Source organism: Manis pentadactyla, chromosome 16 (assembly GCF_030020395.1).
Source record: "Manis pentadactyla isolate mManPen7 chromosome 16, mManPen7.hap1, whole genome shotgun sequence".
NCBI classification, from domain to species: Eukaryota; Metazoa; Chordata; class Mammalia; order Pholidota; family Manidae; genus Manis; species Manis pentadactyla.
Genome location: NC_080034.1, coordinates 29,731,764 through 29,743,809, shown reverse-complemented (window position 1 = coordinate 29,743,809; position 12,046 = coordinate 29,731,764). Strand labels below are relative to the sequence as shown.

Here is a 12,046-nt window from a genome sequence, read left to right as displayed (position 1 = left end):
GGAGCTTGGGACTCAGGTCTGTAACTGCCCAGCCCCTTTTCTCTGCTCGTTTCACTCCACTATCACTCACTCACTCCCCACTCCCCCACCCTGGGGAGAAGGCCTTGATCAATTCCTCTTTTCCTTCCCACAAAAGACAGACCCATGAGTGAATCAGGCAAAGTGCTTATAATGTGTGTTGTATGAGCGAGGCCTTGGGAGAGCTTGGGTGTGTCAGGGATGAGGTGGCATTTATATATGCAGCAACCCTTGGTGTTTCCCTTCCTTGGTGGCTCTGGGGTGTGTGTGTGTGTGCCTGAATGAATGTGTGTGTGTGAATGTGAAGTGTGTATGTCAGTGGTTTCTACGTCCCCTGGGATGCTGGCCCAGGAATAGTGGACATGATCACAGTCCTATGTACAGAGCTTTCTTTTGTATTAAAAAAAAATACTCTTTCAATAAATGTATCATTTTTGTGCACAGACTGTAGGGTCTTTGCCTCTGTTTTTCCATATAGGGAGGGAGGTATGAACATGAATCAAACTCCTTAAGTTGCTGTTGCTGCTCTGAGCAGTCAGTCTGGCAGCTTGGTGACAGAAAACACCAGTGATGCTAAGGGGTGCTTTGGGCTGTTGACCTTTACGAGTTAATTTAAGGAACATTTCGGGGTGGAAGGGAGTTAGGGCCTTTATCTTTGTGCATGACTTTGATAGGTGTTTATGCCAACATAGAGATGAGCAATTTTAATCAATAGGGTAAGTGACTCAACCAATCCAAGCATTGCTGGGGGGTTTGGGAAACTCCTTGCCACGTGACCTAGTGAGACAAATCAAAGGACAGCCCTTGGGTGGGACTGTGGGTTACCTGGTTTCAGAGAAATGAGAGACCCTCCGGTGATGGGGAGGAGGGCTGCCTACTGCAGTGAAGCGCCTCCAGACGGCGAACCCGAGCTCCCGCGGCGGCGTACCGGCAATGCAGCGGCCCGCGGGTACTACGCATGCTCCACTTGCGCGCTCTTCCGCCACGCTTGACTGTGGGCCGCGGTGCGACTCGTAGATGCCCGGCGGTGCGTGAACTCGCTGTGTGACCCGGAAGCGAGCTGCTGAGGAGGCGGGACCGGGACGGTGGGACCCGGCTGCTGGGTCCCAGCGAGGGCCACACCGGGCGGTGGGAGGTGAGAGGAGAGTTCCGCGCGGACCCGGTCCCGTCCCCTCCCCGGACCCCTACCTACTCCCCGTGTGGCCGACGACGGAAGCCAGGTCTTGCTCTCCGAGATTCGTTCAGTCCTAGCACCGTCCTCGGACCGCACCCCCCATCCTCCCGTCCCCCCATACCCGTTCCCACTGCCGTAGTGGCCTCTTCCCCCGCCCCTGCTGGTCTTCAAGCTTGGGCCTGACCTTGCTGCCTGAGCCTCCCTGCTGTCTCATCCTCGCATCCAGACCTCATCTCCTCACCACAGTTTATTGCTTGTGTTCTAGGCTCACGTAGATCGACCTCTCCCGCGACATTTAGGCCTACTGATTGTTTTACTTTTCTGCCCTGCTCATCGTTGCCCATCACCACGTCACTGGCTACCTCCCAGTCTTCTCCCCATGCTAACTGGACTCCGACCCGCATTGAGGTCCGCCTCCCATTTTTCCTCTCCTCTCCACGCCTTTCTGTACCTCAGCATGACCGCACCCTTGATCACCATTTCTGCATCTGAGATTACCAGCCATTCTTATTCTCACCACTCCCTTTTGCCCCCACACTGTTTCATATCACACATATACTTTCCGATGACTAGCGTAGCCCTCACCTTACTCCCATTTATAATCTTCTGACTTAATAACTTGGCATTTATCTGAGGACTGCCCCCACTTTCTCCATCTAAGAATAAGATCAGATTGTGTTTACTGAGCATTCTGAGTATGTGCTAAAGCCTGTTCTAAATGCTTTACATACATGAACTTAAGTTTTTACAGCTTCGTGAGGTAATATGAATATTATTATCATGTTGCAGAGGAGGAAACTGAGGTTCAGAGGTTAAATAACTTGTCCAAGACTATGCACATAAGTGAAAAAACCAGAATTCAGAGTCACATTTATCAGACTCTGTATTCTGTACCATATTGCCTCTCTAGTACCTCCACCATCTCCTGACTTTATTCCCTACCTTTCAACTCCACAATTACTCCTCCAGCCACCTGACTTAGACCCTCACCATACACACAGCAGAATGCAGGGTGGTATCCAGTCTTTTTTTCCTAATAATTTAGTTTGGCCCCATAGGCCCCTCTCCCTTTTACAGTCCTCTCATACACTTTTGCCATCTAGCCGACTGGATGTGGGGGCCCAGAGCCCAGCCTCTTTTCATCTCTAGGCTTTGTATCTGCGATGGCCCACCCCTGTATATCCACAGTCTGGCTTTACCCTGTTGTTTATGCTGCCTGTCCTCACACACACACACTTTCCTCACCTTTTCTGGCTGCACTATCTAACGTGCTGCTGTCCTTCCTGCTCACCCATATAAGCCTACTAATTCCTGATCTGTACCCCTTCAGCCACCCTGCTGTTCTACTTAATTGTCACTCTTGTTACCTTGCCATTCTTCTCATGATCTCTTACAACCTCTTCCATTTCTTGCTGTTTTCACTCCATTCTCCTTCTCTTATAAATCACAAAGTATGTCCAAGTTACTTCTCCTGTCCTAATCTTGGCCTTTTCTATTTGGCTTCTAAATTCCACCATGCAGCCAATCAGCCATGACTTACCCTTCTGTGTCTCAAGATTCCACCCCTTCCATGTTGTCTTTTTCCATTCCCATACTGCCTTTATCTTTCTCCTTGTGTGTCCCAGGAGGTCAGGATGGTGGGGGAGCAGCGTGCTGGGGACCTCATGGTGCCCTTGGGGCCCCGGCTGCAGGCCTATCCTGAAGAACTTATTCGACAGCGGCCTGGGCATGATGGGTGTCCTGAATACCTGATCCGATGGAGTGTCCTGAAGTGTGGGGAAGCGAGCAGAGAGGGTGTGGAAGAGGGTAAGGAAGAGCATATCCACATGTGGCTGTCAGCCCCCGAGGTCTACGCCAATTGCCCCATGCTATTAGGTGAGCGGGCACTATCTAAGGGACCTCAATGCAAACCAGCTGGGGGTTCAGGAAGCTTTCCCGGAGATCCAGGAGGCTTGGATGACATGGCAATGGGAGAGATGGAGGCTGATGTGCGGGCACTGGTGCGCAGGGCTGCCCGGCAGCTGGCAGAAGGTGGGACTTCGAGCCTCACAGCTGCTGTGCTCCACACCATTCACGTGCTCAGCGCCTACGCCAGCATCGGGCCCCTCACTGGGGTCTTCAGGGAGACAGGAACCCTGGACCTGCTCATGCACATGTTGTGCAACCCTGAGCCTCAGATCCGTCGGAGTGCAGGCAAGATGCTGCAGGCTCTGGCAGCCCATGATGCTGGTAAGAGACAGCCAGGGGAAGAAGGAAAGCACTGGAGAGAAGGGGGCCACAGGGGTAAGAACAGAAAGAGTAGGGGTCTCCCAACTCTGCTAAGAACACATAGTGTTTGGTGAAAATCAATTCAGTGATAGGAAAAGTATGGGTTAGTAAGCTCTTAACAGCTCCATAAACAGGGTAAATTGATAGTACCTGGTTTATCTGTTCATTCTCAGTGAGGTGGCAGAGAAGAGAACGGGGTAGGTTTAAATTTTTAAACTGTGGGTTGAGATTTATTAGTTGCTTGTGAAATCAATTTGGTGGATTACAGCCAACATTAAAAAAAAAAACGTAAAGTAACCAGTACATAGTACTTTGTAAGGTAATTTTCATAGAATTATATGTTCAGTTGTGTGTGTGTGTTTGGGATTACCATGTAAATGGTATGTCACAGTGAGTCTCAGGCACAAAGAAGTTTGAAAGCCTCTGGGGTTAGGGAAAGAGTGTCTAGGAGAGATATGGGGAAAATACTGGGGACTGAGAAGATACAGATTGGGTGTGAATTACAGGGAGTCGAGCTCACGTCCTCCTGTCACTGAGCCAACAAGATGGCATTGAGCAGCACATGGACTTTGACAGCTGTTATACTTTGCTGGAGCTGTTTGCAGAGACCACATCCTCTGAGGAGCACTGCATGGCCTTTGAGGGCATTCACCTGCCTCAGGTATTCTGGCAGCTGTTGAGGCAATGCTGTGTGCAAGGCCTAGGGCATCATTTCTGAAAATGTGGTTCAGGACTGCATCAGTACCAGAGCCACCTGGGGAACTTGTTAAAATGAAAGGTCATGATCCCCTTTCCACTCAGAATTTCTGAGATTAGAATCCAGGACTGTGTGTTTTAAGACATTCCCTATATCGTAATCACTAAATCTCAGTTTGAGAACTGTAGGTGTGGGATGAAGCCTTTGTATTTTTCTCTAGAGGATGATATTGAGGGGAAAGGAGACGGGCTAAAAGTGGGAGAAGATGAACCTACACCACAGACTGTGTCCTGCAGATCCCAGGAAAGCTGCTCTTTTCTCTGGTGAAACGCTACCTATGTGTCACTTCCCTGCTGGATCATCTGAATAACAGTCCAGAGCCAGGGGCTGGAGACCAAGGCTCCCCATCTCCGAGGGATCTTGGCCAGGAGAAAAGCCGGGGGCAGCGGGAACTGGAGTTCAGTATGGCTGTGGGCAACCTTATCTCAGAGCTGGTGCGGAGCATGGGCTGGGCCCAGAACCTCAGCAAACAGGACACGTCACTACCCAGGCCAGCCCGGTCCATCTTTCAGCCCTGCATTTCAGGCCCCAGCGTTTTACTCCCCACCATCGCTAGCACCCCCAGAAGGCAAGGGCGGGCCTTCCGCCAGCGCTCTGAGTTCTCTAGCCGCAGTGGCTATGGTGAATATGTGCAGCAGACCCTGCAGCCCGGGATGCGAGTGAGGATGCTGGATGATTATGAGGAGATCGGTGCTGGGGACAAGGGCGAGTTTCAGCAGAGCAACAATGGCGTGCCTCCTGTGCAGGTGAGCAAGCGCATGCTGGGGGGACAGTCTTAAGGATCTTTTTTGGGTGGGGCATAGCTGGGGCTTCCATCTAGCAAGCCACCCAAGGAGAAAACCCTTAAGGGATTTAGAGTGGTTAAAGGAGCTCAGCAATTGAGAGGGGGGCCATTTGGAAGGCTGAGAAAATCTGGCAGGAGTGAATGGGCCGTGAGGTCAAGGAGAGACTCACACCTAGAAAGCAGAACTGATATAGCAAGACACTTGTCCCCCTCCAGCGGAGTTGGCTAGGAGGGAGTGTCAGAGCATGGGCCCCCAGCTTTAGGAAGAGATGAGAGGCGGGGTCCACACCTGTAGGGGAAGGGAGCCTAGCTAGGTATGCATCTTGAGGGCTGTGTGCCCCAGGTTTGGGCCCAGCCATGTCCTCTCAAGCCTGCAAAGCCCAGAGGCCCTCTGAGCCCATTCTAGTCTTTCCCTTTTTTCCTCCCTGTATTCCAGGTCTTCTGGCAGTCAACGGGCCGCACCTACTGGGTACACTGGCACATGCTGGAAATCCTGGGCCCTGAGGAAGCTGCCGAGGATACAGCTTCAGCTGTGGAGACGGAGGCAGGGGCTTCTCTGTTGGGCTCAGGTGAGTGGGGATCAGGGGCTGTGGACAGCATGTCTTTGAAGAGAGGATACAGCCACTCCTGAACAGGAGCCGCCCCGGCAATGCAGAAGGCCACTTCATCCATGCTGAGACCGTGTGCCTGTATCCTCAGCACTTCCCTCCTGGGACTGGAAGCCTGTAGACGGGCTCTACTCTTTGCCGTACCTCCAGCCTGAGCCTCAGACGAAGGAAGAATCGGGATACCTGACCCAGGCTGAGTGGTGGGAGCTGCTCTTCTTCATCAAGAAGTTGGACATATGTGAGCAACAGCCAATTTTCCAGAATCTTCGGGAGAACCTGGATGAGGTATTGCAAGCCTGAGATACTGGGTTTGTAGTGGGTTTTGAAGTGGGATTCTTTCAGGGAGCTCTAGATAAGGGACTGCTTAGGGTGAGGCTGGGGCTAGAGGTCAGAGAATGTGAGGGGTCCCTCTGGGGTAGGGGACAAATGCTGTGAGGGTCTAATACGCAGAAGGTGCTTGAGGTGTGGCAGGAGGTGGCCAGCCTTCCTATTACTGTCCACAGGACCTGCTTGTATCTGCTTGTCCATAAAATGCGTACCCCTTTCTCTTGACAGAGCCTGGGTGACAAGGCCCTTGGTGAAATCTCTGTGCCCGTAGAGATGGCTGAGGGTCTGCTACAGGTTCTGAGTAATCGGTTTGAGGGCAACACCCTGAGTGACCTGCTCAGCTCCCAGATCTACATCAAGTATGGGCTGCTACCTGATGAAGTGAGCAGCTCGTCATCTTCACGAAGTCACTGCTGTACTCCAGGCCCAGAAGAGGAGACCAAGTCAGAGGCCACCTTCTCAGCAGAGGAGACCGAGTGCCCCCGAGCAAAGGCTGAGCCCCCTAAAGCAGAAGCAGAACCTGCCAAGGGGAAAACTGAGGCCCCCATGGCACAGAGTGACTCACAGCTATTTAACCAGCTTCTGGTGACTGAGGGGATGACTCTGTCTCCTGAGACGAAGGAGGCAGCAAGTGGTGAGTCAGGTGCTGGAAGGGGAGGGCAAAGAAGTTGGGTCAAGTCCTGCTGGTTCCCATACAAGTGGATAGGCTGGAGGGCAAGCTGTGGAATAAGTCACTTTTGCCTGGGAAAATGCTTCGGAAGCATGCATCCATTTTTCTTCCTTTGACCTTGATTGTATCTAATCAGTCACTGCTCCTTTCTTTCGGTATCCTTGGAAAAGGACCGTTTGATTGTTAAATCCCTCACACAGAATTGGAAAAGTTCTGAGTGCAACAAGTTACAGTGATGAATAATGTATTAAAATGTCAATAGGATAACTGGGCCCGATCTTTAAAAGACTTCCAACTTTGGAGGTGCCACAGTTTTTTAAGCCACTGCCTTTCCCTCACCGATTTCAGAAATGGCTGGAGCCTTACAGGGTCCTGGACCACGAAGCTTCCTGGATCAGCATGTGGCAGCGGTTGTGGCCACTGTGCAGATGTCCACCTTGGACAGAAAGCTACAGCTTTCAGGGCTCTATGCCCTCTCTCAGGCTGTGGAGGAGGTCACTGTGCAGGACCACCCTCTGGTCCATCCTGACAGATCCCTGAGGTTAGAAGGGTCGGGAGGGAAGGGGTTTTGGTTTAAACTGTTATGGAGAGGATAGTGGAAGGGAGGGAAAGAGCTGTGAGATCCAGAATAGAAAGGCTGGGGGTGAAAGAGGGCTCGGCTTGAGGAGCCGTTGAGCGGGAAGATGAATTACTGCAGTGGCTAATGTTCTTGAGAGCTTATTCTCTGCCAGGCTCTGTGTTGAAAGTTTGAGTGCTTCTCTCATTAAGCCCTCTGTCACCCGAGGAAGGGTTGATACTATTCTTAACCAACTCTGTGGGTGAGGAGATGGAGAGAATGTAAGTAACTCGCCCAGAGTGTGACAGGTAGCAGAGCCCGGATTTAGAGCTTTGGGCTCTAGAGCTTGAACTCTTTTTTCTCTCCTTTTTCCCTCTCTACCTACTTTCTATTTTAAAAGTTCTGTTTTTACTGCTTCTTAATTATACAAATAATATACACAAATATGTTCTCATTTTAAAAGACCTGAAGATTATGAAAGAGCATAAAGTCTCTTTTTGTCACCAGTCTGGTGTGTATCTTTAGACCTCCTGTTAATTTTCATTTGTTAGTGTGTTTGGAAATAGAACGTTTTCTGAGTTTGCATTTTAATTTAGTTTGTAATCATACTCTGCATGTTTCTACAACTTTCCCCCCACACTCAGTATGTCTACGAGGGTTCTCCATGTCAGTCTGCACAGAGCCGCCTCATTATTTTCACTGCTGCGTAGGACTTTGCAATATGATTATAGCCAAGTTCAAATACACTGTTTTCTAATGGATCTGTTTCTCTCAGTCTCCCAGCCCTGGATATTACCATGTTTTAAATCTATCAGATTGGCAAAAGTTTAAATGATTGCTCTCTCTGTTTTACTTTCTTAGTTCTAGTTAAATTAGGCATATTAGTTTGTATTTTGTTTCTTTTTCTGTGGATAACCTGTTCTTATCCTTTGTCCACTTTCTGATTGGATATTTATTTTTTTCTTGCTGATTTTAGGCACTCTGCATATTAATCTGTTACTTGTGTTTCACATATTTTGCTTGTCTTCTCAAAGTCATATTAATTATTTTATGAATGTAAAATAATATATGCTTACTGTAAAAAAATAGAGAATTACGAAGATAAAAATAATCTGAAACTCTATATACAAAGATAGTCACTGTTAGCATTTATTTAGTAAAAATCCTTATAGTTCTATATCCAGTTTTCTATATTACCTATATATACATTAACTGGTTTATAATAAATCATGGCTACAAAAGGAGATATGTCTTTAAAGCATTTTTGATTCATGGTGAGTCATCATAAAGCTCATGAGAAAAGAGATAAACACAGAACTTTCCCAGTACTTCTGTTTGCCTTCTTTCTCCAAATTCCTTGTTTTGTGTTCCTTTGCTCCATAGTTCCCAGGCCACCACCTCCATATGTGTCCCTGTCATTGTGGGCAAAGCTGTCATCCCTGGCTTTTTCCTCTTGCTGTGCTCACTGTGATCTAGGGACCCTGGAGGCACTTCTTCATTCCTTCTGAGCAGCATTTCCACGGGGCTCTCCCTCTTCCCTCTACCTCAGGGGGGCTTGTTTCTTCAGTTCACCGCTAGTGTCTTTTGTTTTGCTAAAGTGTTAGATTTTCCTGTTGCTGTGTTTTTCAGCGTTTTTCTGGCTTCTGGGTTTTAAGAGGCTCTATCCTGTTCCAGGATTATAAAAATACATCCCTATGTTTTCTAAGAATATCTATAATTTTGTTTCTTACATTTATTTAGAGATCTGTTTGCAGTTTATTTTTGCAGATGGAATGAAGCAGAGCTCCTGCTTGATTATTTTCAGATGGGTAGCCAGGTCTCCACCTTACCTTTTGCACAGCCCTTCCCGGCTTCACTGGTTGAGGTGTCACCATTATGTCTCTTCCCACCTATTGATCTGTTTGGCCAGCCTCTACCATTTCCAGAGTTTTAGTTATTACAGGTCTATATTTATATTTTGATAATTCATATGCAAATCTGCCATTATTTCTTTCCAAACATTTCTTGACTATTGCATATTTTCTCTTCCTTTGCTTGAGTCTGCCTGCCATGTTTTTTTTTTTTAAACTTTTTAGGCATTTTTATTAGAATTACGCTGAATTTATAAATTTATGTGAGAAGATGAGCCAGTGTTTGTAACCAAAATTTTGCTGTGTGGCCTCCTTCCTGAGGTGAGGAGCCAGAGTCAGTCGTACTGCAGAGAAAAGGGGGTCAGGAGTGAAGGCTAAGGCAGGGAGAGCAAGCAGGTTGGAGAGCGGTGGGGAGTGACAGGCTGCATCTTGGTGGGTAGGGTTGGACAGGGAGTCAGGCATGACTTTGGGGATGGGGAGCTCCAATGTCTCTTCTGTCTCAGAGAGAAGCTAGTGAAGACGCTGGTGGAGCTGCTGACCAACCAGGTGGGAGAGAAGATGGTGGTGGTGCTGGCCCTGCGCCTGCTCTACCTGCTCATGACCAAGCATGAGTGGCGCCCACTCTTTGCCAGGGAGGGTGGCATCTATGCTGTGCTGGTTTGCATGCAAGAATATAAGACTTCCGTCTTGGTGCAGCAAGCAGGGCTGGCGGTGAGTGGACTGGGCCTGGTGGGGAGGAGCAATGGGCGCGAGGGGCCTGTTGGGGACTGTTGATCTTGAGGACATACTATGTCAATTTAGGTCAGGGAGGAGACCTTGGGATGGAAAGATGCAAGTGGATTGAAGACTTCCAGTCGGATAGTCTTGCAGATTGAATGCATGTTTGTAGGAAAGGACAAGGATGTTTTTAAGAATGACTTCTAGGTTTAAAATGGAGCAGCAGGGCGGATGAGGTGGCCATTTGCTAAGTAGGAGAATATTGGTGGAGGAAGAGGCAGGGGGAGGTCAGGAGTTGAGTTTTTAGGTATATTGAATATCTAATGTCTTTTTAGTTATAGTTACGTGTCTGGTTAGAGACTAAATTTCTAGATGTGGCAAAATAACTTTTAACTCTCTGACCTGAGTGGTGTGCTTACACAGAAAATACCGCCTCACCAGGTATGGGTAAAACAAAGTCACCATGACCATTGCTTTGTGGCCTTGGGCCTGGAGAATGAGGAAGGGAGGCCTTCTACTGGGGGAGCTTGTAGAATTGGCTTCCTAACTACTATAGACAGCAGTGCTGGCTAGGAGGCACGGACAGGGTGTGCTCTGTATAGCCTGTGGGTCCCTGAAGGGGACAGGCAGGCCTCATCCAGAGCAGTTCTGAGAATGCAGTCCCATAGTATAATGGCAGCAGCAGTATGGATGGAGCACAGGTCCTCTTAGAGCAGGCTGCCCAGGGAGAGGCTGGGAGGCTTTCCTGTATGGGTCCAGCTAGATGCTGCTCCTACCAAGAGCAGCCACACATTCACAGTCTAGGCCCTGTTTGCTCAAAGAATTCCTTGACTCTTTCAAATCGCATGACCAAAATACAGCATTTACTCCTAAATTCCAACTTGCCATGTAACAAACTTGCATCATCTTATTTATTTTTTTAATTAAGGTGTCATTGTGCATCATCTTATTATACTTAAGGTCTATAGGATTCAGCTAACTGGGGGAGAGAGGGGTAACCAAAGGGAGAAAACCTTATTGTGAGGGCGTATTTGCTTGGAGGATGCAGGCTTCATAAGGGGGATTGTCCTGAGAGTTATTTCTAGTCAACTCCATCCCTAGAATGTTTCTTCTCAAGTGTCAGCCTTTCACCTGGAGAGACATTCTCCACTCTAATGATGTAGTGTTCATTGCAATTTAATTTTACTGTAGTACCAGCAAACAAATATGTATACCACAAGTATTTTTTCCTATAATTCTACTACTGTGTCTGTGAGACAACTCAAGTAGTCTTGTCGAGGAGGGCTGCGTACTGGCTTCGAGGTCAGGGGACATAGGCTTGGGAGTGTCAGCATAAAGGTTGTACCTGAGGCTAAGGGAGTGGACAAGGTCGCCAAGTGAGCTGAGAAAGGGATGAGGAACTTCCTGGTTTGCGGATTGGATGGAGGAAGCCCAGAGAGGTAGGACAACCAGGAGGATATGAACTCACGGAACTCCAGGGCAGAGAGGTTTTGCAAAGGGACGAGTGGTCAAGTGAGATGGAAGACAACTTCAGGGAAAGCCTTTGGAGGCAGCTAGGTGCTGTGAAAGGGTACCATCCTGAGAGAAAGCTCGGGGGGTGCCGGGGGTGGGGTGGCCCTCCCACTTTGTCAGCATGGTACTGGCAGAGATGGGCTGATTTTACCATTGAGCTCTAGATTTTTTTAATTGGCTTTCTTTTCTTTCTTTTTAACATTGGATGTTACATTACTTCCTCTTCCATTTCCATCTCCTACTTGACCTATTTGCAAACAGCTCAGCTGCCCCAAGTTTGAGGTCTACAATAATGGCCTGCTCTCTTCTCCTGCTTGGTGGCTCTGCCCACTCCTAACTCTGCTTCCACATCCCCCTCGCAGGCCCTGAAGATGCTGGCCATTGCCAGCTCCTCGGAGATCCCTACCTTTGTTACTGGCCGAGACTCTCTCCACCCGTTGTTTGATGCCCAGATGACCAGAGAGATCTTTGCCAGCATTGACTCAGCCACCTGCCCGGGTTCTGAGAGCCTGCTCCTTACAGTCCCTGCAGCCGTGGTCCTGATGCTGAACACCGAGGGGTCAGGACCTCACTCTCCAGACTCCTGCTCAGCCCCAAGCCCCACTGCTCCACTTCCCTAGCCTTATGTGCCTCCCAGAAATTCCCTCCCATTGCTACCTCTGGATGGAAGCCTCGGTGGCCCTCTCTGTGGCTGGAAGAGAGGGCAACTTGTTGAGGGTAGAGAAATTCCCAGAGAGAGCAGGGACACTCTGTTCCTTTCTGGGGCTAGTAGGAGTGACCTGAGGTCACGGGACCAGGTGTCCTG

The 12,046-nt window shown here is 48.9% G+C and overlaps 1 protein-coding gene across 11 annotated transcripts in view; it reads left to right on the top strand.

The window, feature by feature from the left end:
- The first annotated feature begins 1,003 nt into the window (after positions 1–1,003).
- The window catches only part of CUL9 (cullin 9), a 34,396-nt gene continuing 23,353 nt past the window's right edge, over positions 1,004–12,046 (top strand). For 3 of the 11 annotated variants that reach the window (XR_008994456.1, XR_008994457.1, XM_057494245.1), the window contains exons 1-10: positions 1,004–1,153; positions 2,818–3,421; positions 3,967–4,121; positions 4,454–4,963; positions 5,438–5,570; positions 5,701–5,894; positions 6,165–6,570; positions 6,955–7,147; positions 9,516–9,723; positions 11,604–11,800. Coding sequence is in view for 9 of the 11 variants with exons in the window: in XM_057494245.1 (XP_057350228.1) it covers positions 2,827–3,421; positions 3,967–4,121; positions 4,454–4,963; positions 5,438–5,570; positions 5,701–5,894; positions 6,165–6,570; positions 6,955–7,147; positions 9,516–9,723; positions 11,604–11,800 (2,591 nt within the window). In the remaining 2 variants the exon portion in view is untranslated. Of the gene's footprint in view, positions 1,154–1,457; positions 1,601–2,817; positions 3,422–3,966; positions 4,122–4,453; positions 4,964–5,437; positions 5,571–5,700; positions 5,895–6,164; positions 6,571–6,954; positions 7,148–9,515; positions 9,724–11,603; positions 11,801–12,046 lie in introns of those variants that run through there. The other 8 variants (XM_057494241.1, XM_036907203.2, XM_057494242.1 and 5 more) reach the window with 6 other exon arrangements.